The 24,234-nt window shown below is 49.0% G+C and overlaps 1 protein-coding gene across 1 annotated transcript in view; it reads left to right on the top strand.

The window, feature by feature from the left end:
* Positions 1-24,234, top strand: part of POLR1A (RNA polymerase I subunit A) — a 1,786,762-nt gene that overhangs the window by 1,635,277 nt on the left and 127,251 nt on the right. Inside the window, exon 31 of the mRNA XM_069632173.1 lies at positions 7,294-7,494. Coding sequence (XP_069488274.1) covers positions 7,294-7,494 — 201 coding nt within the window. The remainder of the gene's footprint in view (positions 1-7,293; positions 7,495-24,234) is intronic.

Genomic DNA, 24,234 nt, shown 5'->3' with positions numbered 1-24,234 from the left:
CACGGATGCCTCCCTGGAAGGGTGGGGAGCGCACACCGAAAATCTGCACGCAAGGGGACTCTGGCTCCCGACGGAGAAGTCCCTGCATATCAACGTCCTGGAGCTCCGTGCAGTGTTTTGGGCCCTCAGGTCCTTCCTTCCGTCCCTCAAGGGCAAGGTGGTGAGGATCTTCACCGACAACACCACCACCATGTTTTACATCAGGAAACAGGGCGGAACCAGGTCCCCAGCGCTGTCCAAGGAGGCGCAGGACCTGTGGCATTGGGCCGTCGCCCAAGGGATTTTTCTGGTGCCGTTTCATCTGGCAGGGATAAAAAACACCATCGCCGACTCACTCAGCAGGGAGCTGCGCTCGTGCCACGAGTGGGAACTACGGCAGGATCTGGTGGATCGCCTCTTCCGACGGTGGGGCACACCCCAGATCGACCTGTTCGCGACGGCGACGAACACCAAGTGCCGGAGGTTCGCCAGCAGGTTTCCCCAGACGAGGAGCATGGGCGATGCTTTCTCGTTCCCCTGGGAGGACCTGTTCCTCTACGCGTTCCCTCCCTTGCCTCTGCTAATCCGGCTCGTCAACCAGCTCAAGAGGTCACGGTGCAGGATGATCCTCGTCGCACCTGCGTGGCCGAGGCAGATATGGTTCCCGGACCTTCTGGACTTGTCAGCGTCCCCGCCGATCAAGCTGCCGGCGGACGCGGATCTACTCTCCAGGGAAGGAGGCGCCATCCTCCACCACGACCCGAAGTCGCTGAACTTGCAGGCCTGGCTCCTGCAGCGCTAGAGTTTGGAGGATACGACATACCGGCCGATTGCAGAGAGGTTCTTGCAAAGGCCAGGGCGTCCTCGACTCTTAAATGCTACGGACACAAATGGAAGAGGTTCTCTGTCTGGTGCCACGCACAGAAGATTAACCCTCTACGGATTACGGCTCCCCAAGTACTGCCGTACCTGCTGACGCTGGCCAAAGCTGGTCTGGCACACGCGTCCATCAAGATTCATCTTGCTGCGATCTCCCGATACACCAGAACCACGGGGCGGACGTCCTTGTGGTCTCATCGTCTGGTGAAAGAGTTCATGAAGGGACTGTTCAGATCGTTCCCGCTGGTGAAGGCTCCGGCCCCGGCGTGGGAGCTCAACGTGGTGCTGACCAAGCTCATGGGACCTCCGTTCGAGCCTCTGCACTCGGCCCCGTTGAAGTTTCTATCGTGGAAAACAGCTTTTCTTGTGGCCATCACCTCCGCACGACGAGTGGGAGAGATCCAGGCCCTTTCCTGCAAGGCCCCGTACTTGACTTTCCACGACACGAGGGTAGTGCTCAGGACGCACCCCTCCTTCATGCCCAAGGTACCGTCGGACTTCCATCTCAACGAACCCTTGGTGTTACCTGTGTTCTTCCCGTCGGCTTCATCGCCGGCTGAGAGGACTTTGCACTCGCTGGATGTAGCTAGAGCGCTGAAGTTCTACGTGGACCGCACGAAGGGTTTTCGGAAGACGTCACAACTCTTTGTGAACTTTGGACCTGTCAATCAGGGGAAGGCTCTCTCGAAGGCTTCCATCTCCAGATGGCTCTCCGGCTGTATCATGTGCTGTCACCGGTTGGCAAACTGACCGCTGCCTGGCCGTCCGAGAGCCCATTCCACCAGAGCGATCGCAGCTACCACGGCGTTCCTATCTGGTGTGCCCCTGCTGGACATATGCAGGGCTGCTACGTGGAGGTCGACGCACACCTTCACGAAATTCTACTGCGTCGACCGGGATTCCAGGGAGGAGTCCAGGGTCGGCCAAGCAGTGCTGCGCAACCTGTTCGCCTGAGGTGAGCCTGGTGAGGAGGTAAGATGCTTAATGTTGAGTTGATGTGATGCTTAATGTTGAGCCTTTGCCACCTCCCGTGGTTGTGCATGTGTGTACTGCTATGTATTCTTTATTCATGAGCATGTGAATCCATGCCAGACCCCATGCTGGAGAAGGAACAAGTTACTTACCTGTAACTGTTGTTCTCCAGCATGGGTCTGGCATGGATTCACATGCGAACCCTCCCGCCTACCCCTCTGCGGCTCTTCACTTGGTCATACTGCCACTTCACGTGCTTCCAAATCTGAAGATGGCTGCCAGAGGCGGTGCTTAGGTAGAGGGCAGTCATTGGCTGTGGTCAGTATGACGCAGAGACCAGTGATTGGTTATTACTACGAAAGACAGATCAGAAACGAAACTGATACTGGTTTTTTCTTTACCGAGGATTCCCAGCCTGACGACGGGGAATATTCATGAGCATGTGAATCCATGCCAGACCCATGCTGGAGAACAACAGTTACAGGTAAGTAACTTGTTCCTTACTAATCATCAGGGAATCCAAAATCTGTCAGCCCCTGATGAATGTCCAGCATATGAGAGCGTGAAGGACAGAAACTTGACACGTCAGGCTTACGTATGAACAAGAATTTACACATTACGTGTATTTGATTTACAAAATCTGTCAATAAGAAAGTGTACAGTGTCATACTTTTTTTGGGTCTTAAGTATGTGTGTGAGATGAAATTAATTGTATGTTTTTAACTGTATATTTGTATACATGTTTTTAGGATCAAGTGCATATATGTTTAATCAAATCTTCCTCATCACGAGTTTGGCGGTAAACCTTAAATCTGGCGGTAACGCTATTACCGCCACATTTAAGGGTCCGCCAAATCACGGGTTTGGCGGATTTACCCCCAGCTCTGAGCTGGGGTAAATCTGCTGCGATTTTGCCGATCTTTGGTGCTGTTACGGCCAGCGGTAATAGCGCCGGTGGTAATGGCGCCGAACATTCCGCATTGGGCCCAATGGGGAATGGGAAATTCACAAATGGGCCCAATCGGGAATGGAGACTTACCATTCTGCCAAACCCGGGATCAGGCGCTAATTGTGCTGGGAGTTTGGCAGAAGGGCTAATAGCTCCGGCGGTAATACCGCCGGGGTTAGCGCCCAACTCGTGAAGTGGCACAATATATTTTATGATAATGAATACATTAGAGGGCATTTTACAACCAATTCGATAGAATGCCCTTGAAATGAATTAAGTGTGGAGCTTTCCTTTTCTTAAGATTGAACTGCTTACCCCATAAGGTAGGAAGGCTTAATTTCCCTTAGGTGGGGAGGCCATTTTGGACTATTGTATTTGAGAGGCCGTTTAGTCTTGGTGGCTTTAACACCATTTTCTTCGCTGTTAAATTACAAACCCAATATATTGTCTATACCACTGTCACCTAATAGTTGACAACTATTGCAGCAGTTTCTGAAAAATGTCTGGCCTACAGTAAAGAATATGTATTAAAACTCCTAAATTCTATCCCTGGTCTAGGTCAAGAAGAGAATACAGGAGAGACAGATAAAGAATGGCAAATGGGATGAGTTGACCCCAATCTGAAAGAGATTGATACATATTGAACTGCACTCAATAATTATGTTAGAGTAGTTAAAAATCAGTCATTGTCACAGGGACTCGTAGTGCGCAATGAACCGAGAATTTTCCTTGATAATAATGACTTCAAGTTAAAATGGAGTTATATTGCCAACAAATGTGGCCAGGATTGTCTCATTTTAATTATAGAGACTGCTCAAGAAACATCAAAAAATATTGAAATTGACCTAAATGCACTGCAGGAAGAGATCGAAAGAACGTTCAAAATCAAACCGGAAACTCGCATCAAAGAAATGAATGCGTTCAAAATAGATAACACCAGTGAGAGAATAAAAAGGATGAGGAAGGACTTGTCAAACTACAATCATGCGAAGGGATTCCCCTATACTAAGACAGACCACAAATTTTGATGAAGTTGGGAAGGTCAGAAACAGACTTGATGTACATTTTAGAAATGCGTCATATAGTTCTAGTGATGATGGGAATGATGATGGGAGGAGCAGGAAATGAGGATGTCAATGGATCAAGTACCAGTGGGATGAATGATGAGAATGATGGTCGAATGAAAAAGGGAAAAGGAACTAGGGGCCAATTTTAAATACAGCAAAGATCTCCTTTTTTAGGTCGTGGCAACAACCGACGAGAGTGGGAACCAGAACAAATACAAACTCGCAACTACAAACAATGGTAGTGAACTTGTCTAGCTATGTCCTATCTGAAGTGTAAGAACATATTCTGAATAAGGGCTTTAATTCTGTTATTTCTAAACAACACAATGCTTTTAATTCAGAGTAGAATTCCAGAAATGTGTGCCCAAGGTACATCCATAGGAATTTTCTGCTAATACTGTAGCAAGTGAATCAGACAACTGTAGTGGGTTGATAAATGTGTCTAATTTTGTCCCCCACTCCCCCTATAATTCACATTCATTGGAATCCACTATGTTTGAAAAAAAGGTTTTAGAGAACATAGAAAAGTTGGAAGGTAAGGGCATTCCCCAACATTCTAATCTCGGTGGAAAAGAAAAAAAGATTCTGCCTAAATTGGGATCCAATAAATTCCTGGTGATACGTCAAGCTGATAAGGGTGGAGCTATTGTTATAATAAATAGGGTAGATTATATGGATTAGTGTCACCAACTTCTAGTGGATGAATATAGTTATTGTGAATTACAATCTGACCCCAGTAGCTAACTTACTGAAGCCATTAAGATCAAAGTGACAAGAGCATTGGATTCCCAGATGATTTTAAACAGGAAGCAGAATACTTGATATGAGAAAATACAAGAAAATTGTAGAGTCCTTGTGTTTTATATATTACCGAAAATCCACAAACAACTTTACAGAGGTGTGTTCTCCATACTTTAGATTCTATGCCATGGAAATGGAACCCAATTTGGTTGTTTTTGCAGCAGTTTTTGTTGGCGTGTAATAGTTTATTTAATCTAAATTCCACTTTCCTGTATTGTTTACTGCTTTGACAGATTTATTTCAATGAGAATGCATGACATGAATGTATGCTTTAGAATGAAAGGTCTTTCTGATGGATGCAACCTTTCGCTGATAGCTTTCTCATCGACTATTCCTCATGTCACTTTGTGATGAATCTCAATATTCAGTTGGTCTTCTAATTGTGCAAACAAAGGGGGGTCTGGGAATCTCTCTACCAGCACGAACACAGCCCAATGACCTGTTCTTGGGTGAATAACCCCTGGGAGAGACTCTACCAAGTCTTTAGCTCACTGTCCTTTTCACAGAGAAGAAATGTCACCGCATATCGGCCTTTGTCCTGCCCAGGGGCAGTCCAGCGCCGAAATGCTAGGCAATTCTCCTCTGAACAAGAGTACCATCAGTAACCCCATACACGTGTTTCAGCCTTGTTGGGCATCATCAGTGAGGTGAAACTGTTGCCTCTCTAAGAACAGTGAGCAAGGGGTCCACGTCTGGATTGCCCTGTTAACTTAGGGTGAAACCCAAAGTTAATGTATGCAAACAAAGGGGGGTCTGGGAATCTCTCTACCAGCACGAACACAGCCCAATGAATAGGTCATCCAGACGTGGACCCCTTGCTCACTGTTCTTAGAGAGGCAACAGTTTCACCTCACTGATGATGCCCAACAAGGCTGAAACACGTGTATGGGGTTACTGATGGTACTTCTGTTCAGAGGAGAATTGCCTAGCATTTCGGCGCTGGACTGCCCCTGGGCAGGACAAAGGCTGATATGCGGGGAAATTTCTTCTCTGTGAAAAGGACAGTGAGCTAAAGACTTGGTAGAGTCTCTCCCAGGGGTTATTCACCCAAGAATAGGTCATTGGGCTTTGTTCGTGCTGGTAGAGAGATTCCCAGACCCCCCTTTGTTTGGTCTTCTAATTGGTTTTACCCTCCCTTTAACCTTTGTGGAGTTTGATAAATTGGATGGAACAGAGGTATAAAATGGCAGTATAAAGTCCTGTCTTCCTTTTTCGCCATTTAAGTGTTCCCTGTCCTTTCTTGTTCTTTCCTCTTCCCCTGACATCCAAGGTGGGGATTTCCTTTGTGTCCCCTGGACTCCCCGCCCCCGCTCCAGTCTGTCTGTGAGGGCAGGTAGCGAGGGAGGAGTCCAAAACTCTGCAGTCCTTTACCTTCTTACTTGCCTGAATGGGGAAAAATCCCAGTGGGAGGGAGGACTGGCTGTCCTGATTGGACAAGCAGACCGCCTTTTCTTGTAAAATGCAGGGAGAGATTGCAGAGGTTGTGCTGTAGTTCCTGTTAAATGCTGCGAACCTGGAAGCTGAAGACAAGTCGACCACTGGAACCTAAACCGAAGAGGATGATGAAGGAAAAGCAGCTGAAACGATTTCCAATGACCGGAGAAACTGCTGTGTAACCGTTCCTTCTGTAGCCCTTCATCCAATCAACCTGGGAACTCCAAAGAGGACGACCCTGGCCCAGTGCCTGGTGATGCCCACTAGACACAAGAAGAACTGCATTTTGAGCCCTCCCACCCGTTGCTGCGACCTAGCGTTGCTACAATAGTTCAAAACCCTGGGACCTTGAGCCACTGTGCCGTGCACAGTGTTCCGAATTCCGAATCTCGCTGAAACTTCGTGAGTATCCTGGTGGATCTCTAGAGACACGAATCGAGTCCCAAAAGTCTCCTCACCAGAGTGATGGACCTTTTTAACGATGTGAATTCAACCGTGACTTTGTCTTCTGTGCTCCTTGAAAAGGCACCAAACCCGAAGAACTGTATTAAGCCAGGAGGAAAACCTTGCCTAGAGCCTTCTCCATTGATCCCTGCTGCAAAGTCCCTTCTGAGGTCTTGTTTTCAGTCACCACGACAAATAATCCACTAACCAGGTAATTGGCTGCAGATCCTGAGGTCCTGATGCTGCAAAATCATCTTCAATGCTGAGGTACTGTGTCGACTTGGGTATGCACTTACCTTAAGTCTGTTAGGATTTCTGTGTAGCTGTGTGGTGTTTTCTGTGATGGGGAGGCCTCTCATCCAGTGCACCCATTCCCACTGCTAGAATCCTGCTAGACGAGGGGTCTGCGAAGCCTCTGAACCCTCTTCTAACTCTAAATAAAGTACTCACCTGTTTGCCCAGTCTTCCTCAGGAACTCTGACTTTTGCTGCTTAAAGACCTATCCTGACACTGTGCTTTGGCTTCCATCTAGCCCACGACATAATCTCTTCAGTCTGGGGTTAGGAAGGGCTAGAAAATGGAGTGCAACAGGCTGTACAATTAGTTACTTGTACTTTATTTTATTGAACATTTGTATGGCGCCTATACACAGGTGTTTCAAGGCACCAAACTGTTAAACTCATTTAACTTTTAAGTCTTTTAACATGCAACACAGATTTGCTTTTTTTCTATAATGTTCAGTAAAGAAACTGCATGTCTTTTTTTCAGGTTACACTGAAGCTGCCATTGATGAAAGTCCACTTTGACATTTCTTCCGTCGTATTCTTGCTTGCCCAGAATGCTGTTGTCTATGAGACCAAGGGGATCACTCGGTGCCTCTTAGGTGAAACTACTCTGAAGAATGGAGAAAGGGAGCTAATGTTGAACACAGAGGGAATAAATCTGCCTGAGCTGTTCAGATATGCTGATGTGAGTGGTTTTCTTATAGATTGCTTGCATTTTCGTGGTAAGTTTGAACATTTGATTTATTACAGCACTAAGAGTTCAGCACAATCTTTCAAAAATGTGATATTGTTAAGCCCTTCATTTTTCATACTCTATTGGAGTTCATAACTGTGACTCATAACATTTTACTTATTCTCTCTCACCGCCTGTTACAGAGAAGGTGGATGCACGTCGAAGGTCATCTACCAACTGACTTTCCATGTAAGCTAGGACATGCCTTTGGACGAGAAATCCATTCTCTCCTTCCCTTTTTATCATCAGTAGGAAAACAAGCCCACATTAGTTTCACATGCATGTTATGAAGAAAAGCATAATTTTGTTCCTGTGGCAGATAGCCAAACAATGTGACTCGGAAAAATTACATTTCAAACTTAGTTCTTTATGGATACACAGCAAGTGCTGAGGATCAATGCCTACAAGACTAGTTGTCTCTATTCAACCAAATGGATTCCCTCCTTGGGATTGCACTGTTTCTAACACTGTCAGAATGGATCAAATATAAACGTTTACAGGGTTTCTTTATCTTGTGACCACAGTGTCTCTATCTTGTGGATACTGGCCTCTCTCCCAGGTTCTCTAATCCAACACTTTCTCAGGAATATAGCATTCAGCAGCCAAATAACTGCTAGAACTGAGGCCGTTTTAACAGCAGAATAAGATTTTTTTTTCTGGTGTGGTCCGATTCAATAGTGTCGGGACAGGATAAGAAATAGCGTGTCAGGATTATTCATATCACGGGGATACCAGTCTTCCCCATGTTCTCTAAAGTGTAACACAGTCTCGGGGATAAAGCACCCAACCATGTCTCACAGGGATGTAGCATCCAGCGGCTTCTTTACGTGGCACACAAGCCCAGAGAGATAGCGCCCAGCCATTTCTTTGTCACAAATCCTTGTACACATGGTCATATCGCCTGCTCACTATTTGTAATCCATGCTTGAAGGATAGTATCTGGTGCACTGCTTCCTGAAGCGTAGTTAGAGTGCCACATTTCAATAATGTTGCTAGGATGCACCTTTACACTCGCTAAGGGATATGTCACCCTTCCATCTCTCCATTACTGGCTCTATTAGGCATCCATTTCTCCTCCCACTGTTCTTTTCCTCACCATGTAACGTGGTGCCCATCTCACTATAAGGATAAGGTCCGTTTCACCCTGGTAGACTATCCCACGAGCCACAGAGATCAAGGGGGTCCAGCTTCTGAGGTCTGCCATCTGAGGAATCCACAGCTATGACGGTAGCTTCCCTGATTCTGATCCTACTTCGTAATTCCTGATCTACTTGCCTAATGGATTACATCCTCACGCAGATTTCTCATTTTAAATATGTCCCCAGCACCAGAAAATCACCAGCCTCTCGGTGATGAGGACCCTCAATTCCCTGGCACTTGAAGTGAGGCCTTGTTCCTTAACTTACCTGGCAACACAATCTCCTCAGAAATGTTTAACTTTGCTGTGCCCAAATCCAGGGAATCCTCTGGCTTTAAGCCATGCAAATATTGTGCAGCGAAAATGTTTGTGTCAGATCCCCACTAGGTGTATATCCGGTGTTCGGGTCAATCATAACACCAGTTTCTCCAGCATGGGGTCTGGCATGGATTCACATGCTCATGAATATTCCCCGTCGTCAGGCTGGGAATCCTCGGTAAAGAAAAAACCAGTATCAGTTTCGTTTCTGATCTGTCTTTCGTAGTAATAACCAATCACTGGTCTCTGCGTCATACTGACCACAGCCAATGACTGCCCTCTACCTAAGCACCGCCTCTGGCAGCCATCTTCAGATTTTTACCGCACGTTCATGTGTTGGGATCCTCGTGCTATTGCTCTCGAGCGTTAGTGCTTTTTTTCGCGCTTTTTTCACAAAAAAACTTCGATTCTTTCGGTCAAAAGAGCCTCAAGCTCCACCGATCCTACATCCGATCAACGGGGACCCGTGTCGGATTCATCTGTGCCCCTCAAGGGTGAAGATTTTGTCGAGCTACGCTTCGGAGGACTCCAGAAGCTTCTCAGGCCCGGTCTCGGAGATGGCCCAGGAGAAGGGAAGCTCGACGCCCGGAAAGCTGTTCAGGGTCTGCCCTGGATGCCAGCTGCAGAACGTCTTCAAGGAGGACGAACACTCTTTCTGCCTTTACTGCCTTCCTGAGGACAAGACGCACGTGGAGAAGGACTGTGCGTTTTGCGGCAACATGTCGGAACGGACCATGAAGGACCGCCATCAACGTCTCGCCAACTGGCTGGAGGGTAAGAGCCCGTCTGGCGAGAAGAAGAAGAAATCCGAGCGGTCTTCTAAGACCTTTGAGGGCGCCCCGGCGACGGGGGCCCAACATAAGGCCAAGCACCGCGAGTCCGCTGGCACCGGGAGTGCCGAACGGTCGGGCTCTACGGGCGCCAGGCAGGGCGCACCCTCCCCGGCACCATCAACCACGAGCCAACGCTCTGGGTCGGGTGAGAGGAAGGCCGAGCACCCGGCGAAGCTCCTGGAGAGGCCCCGGTCGAGCTCTAAGGCAGAGGAGGAGCGTGGCAGTGCCCCCTCCCTCAAGGATAAGGCGGTGAGCGCACCTAAGGTGGTGAAGGCCTTGATCCATCCGACCAAGCCCTCTATCGAAACGGTCGCGGCGGCCCTGGCTCAGCCTGTGGTGGCTACACCAGTGGTGGCGACCTCAGGGCCCAGAATCTCCCTGCCTCCTCGGAGGGAGTCTTCCTTTGTGCCCATCAATAGGACCCCCGTGAAACCCTCCGTGGGGAAGAAGAAGGGGGGGCAGGGCGTCGTCGTAGATTCGGCCTCAACCTCAGAAGAGGAGCTGATCGAGGTCTTAAGCCACGGCCTAGGCGTGGAAGAAGGCCAGCCCGTCGGAATGGACCCCGACGCAGGTGACGACGACGACATCGTCGAGGATACCGACGGGGCCCCTGCTCGCCCGTCGGATTCCCCTCTGCCAGCGCCGCAAGACAACTCGGCGGCCATTTTGTTGGCCATACAGTCCTTATGCTCCGAGATAAGGACGAGGCTACCGTTACCGACGGAGGAACCTCTCCCGTCGGGGGATCCAGAACCGGGACCTTCTGGTGTTCCCCCTACCAAGAAAAGAAGGATCCATCCACCACCTCCTTTTCAACCGTCGCACCCCGTCCAGCCCTCCTCCCCGTCCACCCGAGGGGATGATACGGGGACTGACACGGCAGCGACGGGTACGGACGACGAGGCATACGACGAGGATTTTCCGTCGTCGCCTCCCACCAGGGCTTCTCCGCCCGACGAGATCGGATCTTTCCACTCCATGATCTCCAGGGCTTCCGAGCTTTTCCAACTCTGCCCTGAGGAGAAGAAAAAGGAAGGCTTCCTTTATCAGCGGCGCGAGGCCAAGAGGAAGACGGTCCTCGCAGTGCCTCTGTTGGACGACATTTGGGATGAGGGCCTTTCCCTCCTCAAGAACCCTTCCACGACGCCAGCTAGAAGAGACCGGTACGAGAAAAAGTACCGGGTCCCGGACACGGCCCCCCTATGCCTCCGGGCGCAGCCTACCCCGGACTTCGTCGTCTCCGCTGCAGCCAGGAAGAAAGCGGGGGGGGGGTGCGGCCTCCACATCGACTTCACCGCCGGACGGCGAGGGAAAGAAATTGGATGCTATGGGACGTAGAGTCATCTCGTCGGCAGCGACGACGATTAAAGCGGCCAACGCCTTGGCTATCGTGGCCCGCTACGACAGGGAGCTCTGGTACAAGATAGCTCCCCTGCTGGATTTTCTGCCGGACGACAAGAGGGCGGAGGCCCTTGAGATCCTGCAGGAAGGTGAGGTGGCGTCGGACCACGCCATCACCGTGGCGACGGACATCGCCGACACTGGGTTCCGCCAGCTGGGCAACGGCGTTTGCCTTCGACGTCGTGGATGGCTCAAAGCTACTGACTTTCGGCAGGACGTCCAGACCAGAGTCCTGGACATGCCCTTCGACGGGAACAACCTGTTTGGGAAGACAGTGGACGATTCCCTTCAGGCCATCAAGGCGGATACTGAGACGGCCAGGGCCCTTGGAGTCCTGCAGCAGCGACGAACGCCCTTTCGGAGCGGCGGAGGCAAGGGCGCCTCCAAAGGTTCCGGCGGCGGTTTCGCTTCCTACCGTCAAGCGGCCCGCTCGTCGTCGCAAGAGGCCTACAGAGGACGAGGCAAGTCTAGCGGACCCCGCCGTCGTCGCCAAGGAGGTCAAGGCGGCAAGGCCGCGTCCAAGCAGGATTGAACCGGCCGTGGGGTCGGGCCCCCACCGAAGCACCCCGGTGGGAGGCCGGCTGGCGGGCTTCGTCAGCGTGTGGGAGTCCATCTCCACCGACCGTTGGGTGCTGGACGCCCTGGCCCGGGGCCACGCGCTCGAGTTTCAAAGAAGGTGCCCGCGCGTCCCCCCCGTGGCCAGGAAAGAACTTCACGTCCCTCAACTTCTCCTGGAGGTAAAGGCGATGCTCAGAAAGGGCGCCATCGAACTCGTCCCAAAGAGGCTTCGGGGCTCCGGAGTCTACTCGCGATACTTCCTCGTGAAGAAGAAGACGGGAGGATGGCGCCCCATCCTAGACCTGCGACGTCTGAACAAGTTCATCAAGGCGCAGAAGTTCCGGATGGTCACCCTCCAGCACGTCCTGGGTCAGCTGGAGGAAGGAGACTTCCTATCGTCGTTGGATTTGGAGGATGCCTACTTCCACATTCCCATCCTAAAGGGGCACCGAAAATTCCTCAGATTCGTGGTCCAAGGGCGTCATTACCAGTTCAAAGCCCTTCCCTTCGGACTACGGTCGGCACCCAGGGTATTCGCCAAGTGCCTCGCACCGGTGGCGGCGCAGCTGCGCCGCGAGGGGATTCACGTCTACCCCTACCTGGACGACTGGCTCATCCGCGCCAAGACGAGGGAGCTCGCCGTGGTCCACACGGCAAGGACCGTCCAACTCCTCACGGACCTGGGATTCTCCGTGAACTACGCCAAATCCCACCTGGTGCCCGCGCAAGTCGCACTGTTTCTGGGAGCGAGGCTCGACACAGTGTCCCTTCTGGCCTCCCCGTCGGAGGAGAGGACCAGGACCATCTTGGGCAAGGTGCAACGGATGTTGGTGGCCGACGCGGCCAAGGTGAGGTCCATCAAGTCCCTCCTCGGGATGATGTCTTCCTGCATCTACCTCATTCCCATGTGCAGGCTCCGGATGCGCCCGTTGCAAGAATTCCTGGATGCGCGCTGGATCCAGACGACGGGCAGCTTCGAGGAAAGGATCAAGCTCGACGAGAGTTTCCGACGAGCGATACGGTGGTGGGGCACCCGCGCGCATCTGACGGCGGGCATGGACTTCCAGACCCCAGCCCACCAGGAGACTGTGACCACGGATGCCTCCCTGGAAGGGTGGGGAGCGCACACCGAAAATCTGCACGCAAGGGGACTCTGGCTCCCGACGGAGAAGTCCCTGCATATCAACGTCCTGGAGCTCCGTGCAGTGTTTTGGGCCCTCAGGTCCTTCCTTCCGTCCCTCAAGGGCAAGGTGGTGAGGATCTTCACCGACAACACCACCACCATGTTTTACATCAGGAAACAGGGCGGAACCAGGTCCCCAGCGCTGTCCAAGGAGGCGCAGGACCTGTGGCATTGGGCCGTCGCCCAAGGGATTTTTCTGGTGCCGTTTCATCTGGCAGGGATAAAAAACACCATCGCCGACTCACTCAGCAGGGAGCTGCGCTCGTGCCACGAGTGGGAACTACGGCAGGATCTGGTGGATCGCCTCTTCCGACGGTGGGGCACACCCCAGATCGACCTGTTCGCGACGGCGACGAACACCAAGTGCCGGAGGTTCGCCAGCAGGTTTCCCCAGACGAGGAGCATGGGCGATGCTTTCTCGTTCCCCTGGGAGGGCCTGTTCCTCTACGCGTTCCCTCCCTTGCCTCTGCTAATCCGGCTCGTCAACCAGCTCAAGAGGTCACGGTGCAGGATGATCCTCGTCGCACCTGCGTGGCGGAGGCAGATATGGTTCCCGGACCTTCTGGACTTGTCAGCGTCCCCGCCGATCAAGCTGCCGGCGGACGCGGATCTACTCTCCAGGGAAGGAGGCGCCATCCTCCACCACGACCCGAAGTCGCTGAACTTGCAGGCCTGGCTCCTGCAGCGCTAGAGTTTGGAGGATACGACATACCGGCCGATTGCAGAGAGGTTCTTGCAAAGGCCAGGGCGTCCTCGACTCTTAAATGCTACGGACACAAATGGAAGAGGTTCTCTGTCTGGTGCCACGCACAGAAGATTAACCCTCTACGGATTACGGCTCCCCAAGTACTGCCGTACCTGCTGACGCTGGCCAAAGCTGGTCTGGCACACGCGTCCATCAAGATTCATCTTGCTGCGATCTCCCGATACACCAGAACCACGGGGCGGACGTCCTTGTGGTCTCATCGTCTGGTGAAAGAGTTCATGAAGGGACTGTTCAGATCGTTCCCGCCGGTGAAGGCTCCGGCCCCGGCGTGGGAGCTCAACGTGGTGCTGACCAAGCTCATGGGACCTCCGTTCGAGCCTCTGCACTCGGCCCCGTTGAAGTTTCTATCGTGGAAAACAGCTTTTCTTGTGGCCATCACCTCCGCACGACGAGTGGGAGAGATCCAGGCCCTTTCCTGCAAGGCCCCGTACTTGACTTTCCACGACACGAGGGTAGTGCTCAGGACGCACCCCTCCTTCATGCCCAAGGTACCGTTGGACTTCCATCTCAACGAACCCTTGGTGTTACCTGTGTTCTTCCCGTCGCCTTCATCGCCGGCTGAGAGGACTTTGCACTCGCTGGATGTAGCTAGAGCGCTGAAGTTCTACGTGGACCGCACGAAGGGTTTTCGGAAGACGTCACAACTCTTTGTGAACTTTGGACCTGTCAATCAGGGGAAGGCTCTCTCGAAGGCTTCCATCTCCAGATGGCTCTCCGGCTGTATCATGTGCTGTCACCGGTTGGCAAACCGACCGCTGCCTGGCCGTCCGAGAGCCCATTCCACCAGAGCGATCGCAGCTACCACGGCGTTCCTATCTGGTGTGCCCCTGCTGGACATATGCAGGGCTGCTACGTGGAGGTCGACGCACACCTTCACGAAATTCTACTGCGTCGACCGGGATTCCAGGGAGGAGTCCAGGGTCGGCCAAGCAGTGCTGCGCAACCTGTTCGCCTGAGGTGAGCCTGGTGAGGAGGTAAGATGCTTAATGTTGAGTTGATGTGATGCTTAATGTTGAGCCTTTGCCACCTCCCGTGGTTGTGCATGTGTGTACTGCTATGTATTCTTTATTCATGAGCATGTGAATCCATGCCAGACCCCATGCTGGAGAAGGAACAAGTTACTTACCTGTAACTGTTGTTCTCCAGCATGGGTCTGGCATGGATTCACATGCGAACCCTCCCGCCTACCCCTCTGCGGCTCTTCACTTGGTCATACTGCCACTTCACGTGCTTCCAAATCTGAAGATGGCTGCCAGAGGCGGTGCTTAGGTAGAGGGCAGTCATTGGCTGTGGTCAGTATGACGCAGAGACCAGTGATTGGTTATTACTACGAAAGACAGATCAGAAACGAAACTGATACTGGTTTTTTCTTTACCGAGGATTCCCAGCCTGACGACGGGGAATATTCATGAGCATGTGAATCCATGCCAGACCCATGCTGGAGAACAACAGTTACAGGTAAGTAACTTGTTCCAACTTTGTCTCCTGTCAAGCCATTGTCGTAGAAAGAATGTATGTTGAAATGAAGAGACACAAGAAGGTTAAGGTGCAATGTTTTGTAAACTGATGAGAGTAGAAAATGGTGAAGTACTGTACCACTTATTTAAAGGAATCCATCTTAAATAATATACATACTTGCATGCAAGATGGACTTCTGTTCTGGCATGCAGAAATGAGAATATGTTCACCTACTTGTTAACAGGCACACAACGTTTTGTTTATATAATCTTGTACAGGTAGCACCATTAATTCTCAGTTCAGTGTAGGCTGACTCTGCTTCACAAAGGGCCCTGTGGGAGCTGTGAATGCAATTATGATGAATGCACACAGCTGCACTGATAACATTCAGGAGGTTCAGGCAGTGCTCTGGAGAAACTTTGGATTGGATGCTTGCTTGTGCAAATACAATGACGATAATAGGGAAGCAACTGAAACCTCCTTAAATGAAATCATAAAGTCTTTACTGTACTCGCAGACTACATTGTATTTTTTTTCTTTTTTATGAAGTGCCTTTGGTCACATTGACCTTTACACTAAAACATGTTAACACATTACAAAGTATAAAAACACATATAAACACCTCATAAAAGACACATAATGCAACATATCCACATCGAGTTTAAATAAATACACTAAAAAACTGCAATTCATCACTAATACAATGCAATGATATAAAAAATATATTTGCTAAAATTTCAATCACATTCCTATGGAAATGTTACCAATTGCTCAAATGATTAGATTATGTGTCTGTACTTATACTATTCCTTCTATTTGCAGCAGGTTCTCCACTTAGATCATCCAATCCTTTTTTCACCAGCAACCACATGTGATATGCAGCTGCTGTCGTTACCATTGAGTTTGCTCCATACAGGGTGTTCCGAACCGGATCAAATGTATAGTTAGATATTTCGTAGTAACCCTTTTCATGTACTCTGACAAATGTTATGCATTGTGTCAGTAGGTGACGAGATGTTTCCACTGCTTTATCACAAAAGTGACATAAGCGCTTATCCTTAGCGATACCCTGCTGAGCCCCTGAATTTGTATATACCGGCAGTATTTCTAATCGTAAGCTCAGTATGAATCGTACCTGTGAAGGCATATGTAATTTATTTAGATATTCCCATGGTGTGTTTATGTTCTTTCCTTGGATGGAGTACTGGGCATATTTTCGCATGTTTGGTAGATGTTTGATAGACTGTATGCAGTCGAAATCCCTCGATTTCCTTTGAAAGTCAGGAGCAAATACTTCACACATTGTCCCCGGCAATCCCTTCATGCCGATGTTCATACAGTGTTTGAACACCAGTCTTTGCATATCGTTAAATCTTGTGCTACACGTAGGCTGTGTTGATGCATTAAACCCAATAAACTTTCTTTTGGCAGTTAAAGTATATGTTGGCTCATAATTTGCACACAGCCAACTGCCATAATGTTTGGAGAGATGTTAAACCTAAAAATCGAAAAGCTTCCACAGGGACTGCTGTAGATCACCCCAGCATAGATCTACGTAATTTCCCCTCCAGCCTTTTCAGCCAACACACTGTCTCCTCCGGTAAGGTCTTCAAGCCATACAATATGCCAGGGACTACTGGCACTCTATAGGCCATGTGTTTGGCTTCAGTAGACCTCCCCCCTTGCCTGTCAATGACTTTTTTAAAGATAGCCATTTTTTCCATGCCAATGAGATGGTCGCATTGGCATGACAGGTACTGCTAGCGTTTGATGTTATATTAATACCAAGGTATTTATATACCTCAACTTGTTCCAAACGCTGCCCACCCAGTCACCATGTGAAGGTTACCCCCCATTGTGTCCCTTTTCCAACTGTCATAATCTTGGTCTTACCAATGTTTATGCAGAGAGCCTTCAGGTCCGCATATTCCTTCAAGGAGTGAAGTGAGCGTTGCAGTCCCATTGGGGTCTGATCAAAGATGACTTTATCATCAGCAAATGTGATACAGTAAAGCTTTTTGTCACTGTATCTATGGGAATAGTTACGTACAACATTTGAGGCCTCAACAAAATCTGAGACATATATATTATACAGTAGGAAATAATTCTGTTAAGTGTCCCCTCCTGTGACATCCTTACTCTAACTACTGTCTCACTGTGCAGATTCTGAATAAAGTACTGCACTGATGGATTAAGGCCCTGTCCCTCAGATTAGTCCATAGTCGCCCTCTATCAACAGAATCGAAAGCAGAACTATAGTCCACGAAACACACGTAGAGTCTAGATCCATGGTTTTGAAGCGTATCCAAGAAGAGGGTAAGAAGTACCCATATAGAGTAAATTGTGCAGTGACCGTTTCTGAAGCCTGTCTGCGTGATATCTAATATGGCACAACTCCAGCCCATCTGGCCCAATGGCCCTAGAAGATTTTGACTTAGTAATTATTAAGGCTATATTAGCCTGGCACAAGTGAGTCCCCAGCAGGGAGCCTATCATGGGTACATCGGGCACACACCACCAGGCTTATTTTTACAGATCCTAAAGTACGCAATAGGAACCAGAACTTCTTAGAGTCCTTAGCCCTAAGCAAATTTACTATAAATCACCAGTTGGTTGAGTGTTTGCTGCATATATGCTCACACAGCCAGTTTTTATATTTACTTCTAACTGAGGCTTTTCATTTCTTTTTCCCTTCAAAAGATATTTTATTGCTTCTACTGATTACTCGTATCACGGTGTGTTCAATTGTTTTTCTCTTAGCAATCTCTAAGTCAAACAAAGCTCTAGTCCTTCACAATTGTGTTGCTCTACTGATATGTTTTTGGACAGTTATGGTGTGTCTGTTTAACACATTTTTCAGTTCCCAGTCATGATGCTCGACTAGATCCGGGTTGGTCAAATACTCCTACCGATAGGGTATGAGAGAGTGGGTCAACACTGCAGTAGTGAAATTGCCCGCCCAATTTCAATTATGCAATCCACATACCCTTTTCCACCCAGCTCACGGCAAGCCACAACAGTGCGGCTCTATGTCCTGCTCAATGTAGGCACTGAATTGAATAGTGTGCCACCGTCCTTCCGACCCTGAAGACACCAGACACACTGCCGCACACTGTGTGCGCTCTGCGTTCCCAGTGTGTATTTGATGGTTAGACCCACATCCATTGAGCAGCGAAATAGTGAACAGACTATTGCAGCATGTCAGCAGGCTTTTTTTTTCATATATATTTTATTATTTTCCTCATAACACAAAATAACCTTGGTGCCACTTATACAAATATCAACATAAACATATATTCAACATCCCACAAACCCTCCCCCCACTTCAAACCCCTCCCTTCCTCCCACTTGCCTCTCTATACCCCCAGCCTGCTTTCCAGTCATATTATAAGCATTTCGCCTTACAAACTGGCAGCATGTCCAGCAGGACACCAGACACACTGCCGCACACCGCCACTCCATTGTATTAGGAAAACTACATAAAGGGACACATTGAGGGCAGGAAGATGCGCGGAATCAGGACTTTATCTGATGCTCTCTTGTGTGCTATATGTTTATCTCATTTTTCTGCAATTACTGGTATTATGGTATTAAACAGTTATTGAACCTGCTTCATCTAAATCTGAAGTCTGGGTGTTTTATTTGTCACCATGGGCTCTAATAGCGGGCAGCAAACCTTTTTACTTTCCTCTGCAAGACTACCAAGCATCCCCCTTGTAAACCTTTGGGTGGTACCCCCTCTAAAACAGAGGAGCCAGAGAAGTCCCTCTCTTCCAATGTCGAAAGCAGAAGAGATCAGAAAAAAGAAAGCATAGACAGCCGCCCCACGCTAGGAGTGAGTCACATAACACATCTTCCAAGAAGTGGAAGATTTTTTAAAGGAATCTTCTCCTATGCAGAAGCAGGTAACCTTCCCCATTAGCTTCTCTCCTTGAGAACCGTGGGAACACTTTAAGACTCAGATGCTATTGATCTTTGCCAAGACCCACTTCGCTTTCACAGAAAGGCTGTGGTTTCACAAAGAACAGTGGGCATATGCTGCTCATCTTGGCCCCTGACCAAGGAAAGCCTAGCTGCTCTAATCACCATTTGGCTCTGCCAACTGGCACCAAACTATATACTCCATCCACTGGCGCAGACCGCATAGTACTCACAAATATTGTGTCACTTGCTCCTTTCTGGAGCCAGAGTTTATTCTGGTCTTCATTTTGTTGAAAATTGAAAGGATTTTTGACAAATATGGGGACAGAATACTTGCATATGAAACTCACCTCAGAGCAATATGTGGGATTTTCTGAGTAATTATACTGAGAAGACCTTGCCCTGAGGGAGCTAGCCTTGCATCTCTGAGACACTAGTTGGCTAGACACTAAGACACAGCTGCACCTTATGCAAGCAACTCCTTATGTCCACCGAAGCATCCTGCCTACTGAAAGACAATAAGAAAGGTGGTCGAGTTGAGGAACATTTTGGATGAAGACCTGTCCCTTTTGCCCTTGGCCGTCTCAGACCAAGTGACCAGGCTGTGCTCAAGGAGCTGGCAGAAAATATAGAGCACCTCTGTCAGCATCCCACCTCAAAAGCCTAGTAGTACAAGCAGCCAGAGCAGGGATTGAATCCACTTTTCTTTCTATTCCACCTGATAAGAAAAGCAAGAAACTGAATGCTGGATGGAATATCTTTGCATTAGGTAGTCTAGCGCTATAGATGGTCCATTTGATATACGTTAGCTTAGTAGTGCTACATATAAACTGAAGACACTGTTGTTCAAATAAAGGACCTGTATAAATGCTAAAGACCATGTAAAGTAATCTACTCAGAACCAGTAATCTTGCTTTGGTGTCCCGTCGCTTTTCTATTGTCCTTGTCTTTATGTTATGCTCCCTGATGCCTGCGGGCTTCGGCGCTACAGAAATAAATAAATAAATAAAATGATTGTAGAGTGTGAAGTCAGAGGCAGCTCAAAACTTTTTTGGGGAGAGATGAAAAGAGACACTTCGATTGTGGAGGATAGCAAGGAGTCTGTATGCTAGATTGTTACTATGTGGGTTGGACACAGCTGACAGTGTGGCAAGGTCGATGACCATGGATTCTGTGAAGAGTAGGCACTTGAGGACCAGGACACTGGATTCACTAGGACATAGAGGCAAAAGTTTTTGACATGCCATTCGACTTATATAATCTCTTGTGGCCAAGGCTGCCCAATCCCCTGAGAAGTTCATGGAATACAAAGCCGCAGCCAAACCTCTGGGCATAGTTGTGTGGCAGCAGACCCCTAGTTCAAATAATTTTTACAACTTATACCAGTGGGCATTATGTTTGCATCTATACCTCCATTGTCCAGGCTACAAACACATAGGCCCTCATTACAGTTTTGGTGGTATCTCGCCAGTAAATACGGTGGGATGCCACCAAAACGGTAATACTGTTTCCGCCACTTGGAATGCTGGAAATACAGGCATATTCCAAGTGGCGGAAACACCGGTAAATCCCCATTCCATGGAGGGGATTGCCGTTATTCCGGTGCCAGTAATTACTGCATTTTTTGGGCAGTGGCGACAAGTTTTACCGCCTGCTCTTGACTAGAGTTAATCAGTGCACCCCCCCCCCCCCTCAAACCTCCCCACCCGGCAAACTGGTGCAGTTAAAGTGCTGGTGCCGGAATTACCAGCAATTTTACTGGCACTTTTACTGCACTAGCATAACTGTAATGACCCCCCATAGACCTTTCCCCCATCAGAGCATGGGGGCAGGGGGCACAAAAACCTGTCCTGCAGCCACCAGCACAGCAAAATCTCTTTTTCCAGCATACTTAAGAGTGGTCAAACACAACTTCGGGTTGCCTAGGCACTTTCATAGGTTCCCAGGAATTCTTCCTCCTTTTCATAAGATGCGCCCCGTCTACCTTCCCTCTCCTCTCTCAAATCTCTGGTTTTGCAGCGATTTCTTCTCTTCTGCCCATAGCAGCCACCAAGCTGCTTGCCACTTTGGAGAGGGAGAATAGATGGTACTTGTATTATGTCCTTATGCCAAAGGAAGACAGGATCCTGCACCCCATCTTGGATCTGAGGCTGCTGCCTTTGGAGAGACAAGTTGAGCATGATCACCATAGCTCAGATCACCCAGGTTCTCCAGTCCCAGGACTGGTTATGTCGTTGGGCCTACAGGATGCTTACTTCCTTATACGCATCTAAAAATGGAAGAGAGAAATTAATGGCGGTTCGTGATTAACCACTACCAGTTCAGGGTCCTTCTATTTGGCCTTACTTTTGCCCTCAAGATCTTCACCAAGCTGCTGACATCGGTGGTCGCGTGTCTCAGGAGTAAAAAGATCTGTCATAGCCTACCTAGAGTACTGGCTTATTTGAGCCCATTATCCAGTTCACTGCTGCTGTCTCCCCACATTTTCTTTCATGACTGTTTTCACACCTTTTCATGGCAATTTTACGGGGAGTGCCGGGTGTGGCATAGAAGGAGGCTATGGGGTCTTATTGCCCATAAAAATGCCACAGAAAATGCAGGGAAATTGCCCCATTCAGTTCTACCAGATTCTTCTCCAGAGCTGGCAGCAGAAAAAGCTAAGATGCACCTTCCATCTACTGCACAGTCTGGAGTTATTCCCAAAATATAAAGATATTGTACGTGGTCCTGGCCCAACATCTCACTCCAGCAGGACACTATCCTGAAAGGGGAGTCATTTTAGCGGCCCTAGCTGCAGGCAGCGATAGTCAGTAACTTCATTTAACGGCCTTGGTCCCTGGTAGAGACTAAGCCTTTTCGGGAGCTGGGATTGATCAGGCTAGCCTGTTTCACTTTTTTCCCATAAAAGGGAAAACTGTCCTCATCCAGGCCGACAATACTGTGATGATGCACTACCTCAACAAGCAGGTGGGGTATAGGGCCACCCCTCTTGAGCAGGGCTGCTGTTGTTCTGGACCTGAGGAAAAGGAGAATGTGATAGTGGATGCCCTGTGCAGGTAGGGCTTGTTTTCTCACAAGCTGGAGCTGTGCCAGGTTTTTGACAAGATCTTCAACCTCTCGGGTAGCCCTCAAGGGACGGAATTCAACAAGAAGTGTGAGATGTTCTGCTCCAGGGAAATTATAAACAAGAGGGGCAGACCTCAACTTCAATCTTCTGTATTGGTTCCCCCAGTAACCGATCATTCCGTTGGTCCTCGGGTCCGATTGTGATTGCTCCAGATTGGCCTTGAAGAATGTACTACCTGAACCTCTTGTACTTGGCCATTTATCCTACTTGGCCATCGTCAGCAAGGATGGGACCCCCTTTCCAGATCTGAGAGGAGCTAACCATCCTAATCCCAACACTCTCAGCCATCGTGCTTGGTTACTGAGAGGCTGAGGTACAAGCAGTGGGATTTGTCAGACAACTGCCTGGCACCAAATTGATCTATGACTGTAGGTGACCTAAGGTTCCGGAATGATGCCGGGGAGGGGGTGCGCCTTAATCCCTTTGCTCGGCACAACAGTCACATTGCTAGACTTTCTCCTGGCCATGTCCAAGCAAGGCCTCCAGCTTGGCACTGTGAAAGGAGACTGAGCTACCATTTCAGTTTTTAAAGAGGACCTCAGTGCATCCCAGACGGACCACAATGTTCTTTATATCAGGACATGAATCTTTGCAATGAACAAACAACTATTCATGTCTTTTGCAGTTCAAATGGACAAAGCTGTTTCCAAACATCCACTGTCAAAAGGGATCATGGTGTGTATCGAGACTGTTATCACCTGGCGGGTAAAGGTGTGCCAGAAGTCTCGGGGCTGACTCAGCAAGGGTTCTAGTGTCTATGGTGGCTCAGCAGATGAGTGTACCAGCTTGGGACCATCTGTCAGGTGATAACCTGGTCTTCTTTGCTTATGTTCACCAAGCACTACTGTTTAGATTCATCATTAGGTTTTATAGAGTTTTCTGGTACAGGAGAGGTTCCTCAGCTTTTAACCCTCCACCCGGATTAAATACTGCTTTGGTAGTCTATGTAAAATGAATAATCTGTGGGGGGAATGCGGTCCATGGACAGAACAAATTACTGACCTCCGGTAATTTTCTTTCTAATGGATTCTCCTCACACAAATTCCTCATTGCCCTCCCCACTGAACTCAAAAGAAAAAGAGAGCCTGTGAGAATGCGGAGGAAAAGGTGGAACTGAAGTCACGGGGCGCACCATGCTTTACATGACTAAAAGATATTTAAGAAGGGCATTTGTGGCAGACGAATCCATCAATAAGGACATTACCAGAGGTAGGTCATTTGTTCTTCTTGTTCGCATTTTTATTGTGGCAGTGTTTCTTATGGTTCTCTGGATTGACTGTGCTTTTTGTTTGCCCCTCTTGTTGTGGGTCTGCATTGTACAGAGCTAACAAAAATGTCCACTGGCCCTCTTTACTTAATGCAGATGTCTCCCCTTCATGTGTTGTTGGTCCCCCACTATTGTCTGTCTGAGATTTCTTTGGCCGTCCCGCTGGCTACATTTCTCTCGCCTACGGCTGCTGCCTGTGCTCAGGATAACTCCTCGGTCTGGCATGTGCATCACTTGCTTCGCAAATGGGACTCTACACTCGGGTCCACTCATACTTTCCACCCCTTGCAGCTTTGCTTCCAAACTAAGGCATCTGCTCTTAAGCCAACTTCATGGTTAAGGCAGTTTGCCCCATTGCTGAACCTGACAGCCTTATGTTGGGATTCTGCTCTTCATCACCACCTTCATATAGGCACGTGCGTCAAGACAATAAAAGCATGGCTGGCTTTCATATTCAGATTTAGCATTCTTCTGGTAATGGCTTGTGTCCCTGGATAGAAGAAGTATTTGAAACCCCCTCACTGTACCGCCTCCAGGTAGCCCACTGATCTGGCCTGGTAGGCTGGCTTTCCTGGCCTACGCAGACCCCTTTGCATCTGGTTACGAAGGTAGGTGTCTTATTTCGTCAGATGCCCAACATTTTATTTTAAACTGTACATGAAAGACCACACCAATGGTGACATTACATGCATGAAAAAGGCAGCAGAGTGGGTTATTTTTCT

Source organism: Ambystoma mexicanum, chromosome 6q (genome assembly GCF_040938575.1).
Source record: "Ambystoma mexicanum isolate Mex_15411 chromosome 6q, UKY_AmexF1_1, whole genome shotgun sequence".
In the NCBI taxonomy this organism is placed as follows: domain Eukaryota; kingdom Metazoa; phylum Chordata; class Amphibia; order Caudata; family Ambystomatidae; genus Ambystoma; species Ambystoma mexicanum.
Note: the sequence above shows the minus strand (reverse complement) of the source record. Positions and strands in the feature narration are given on the sequence as shown.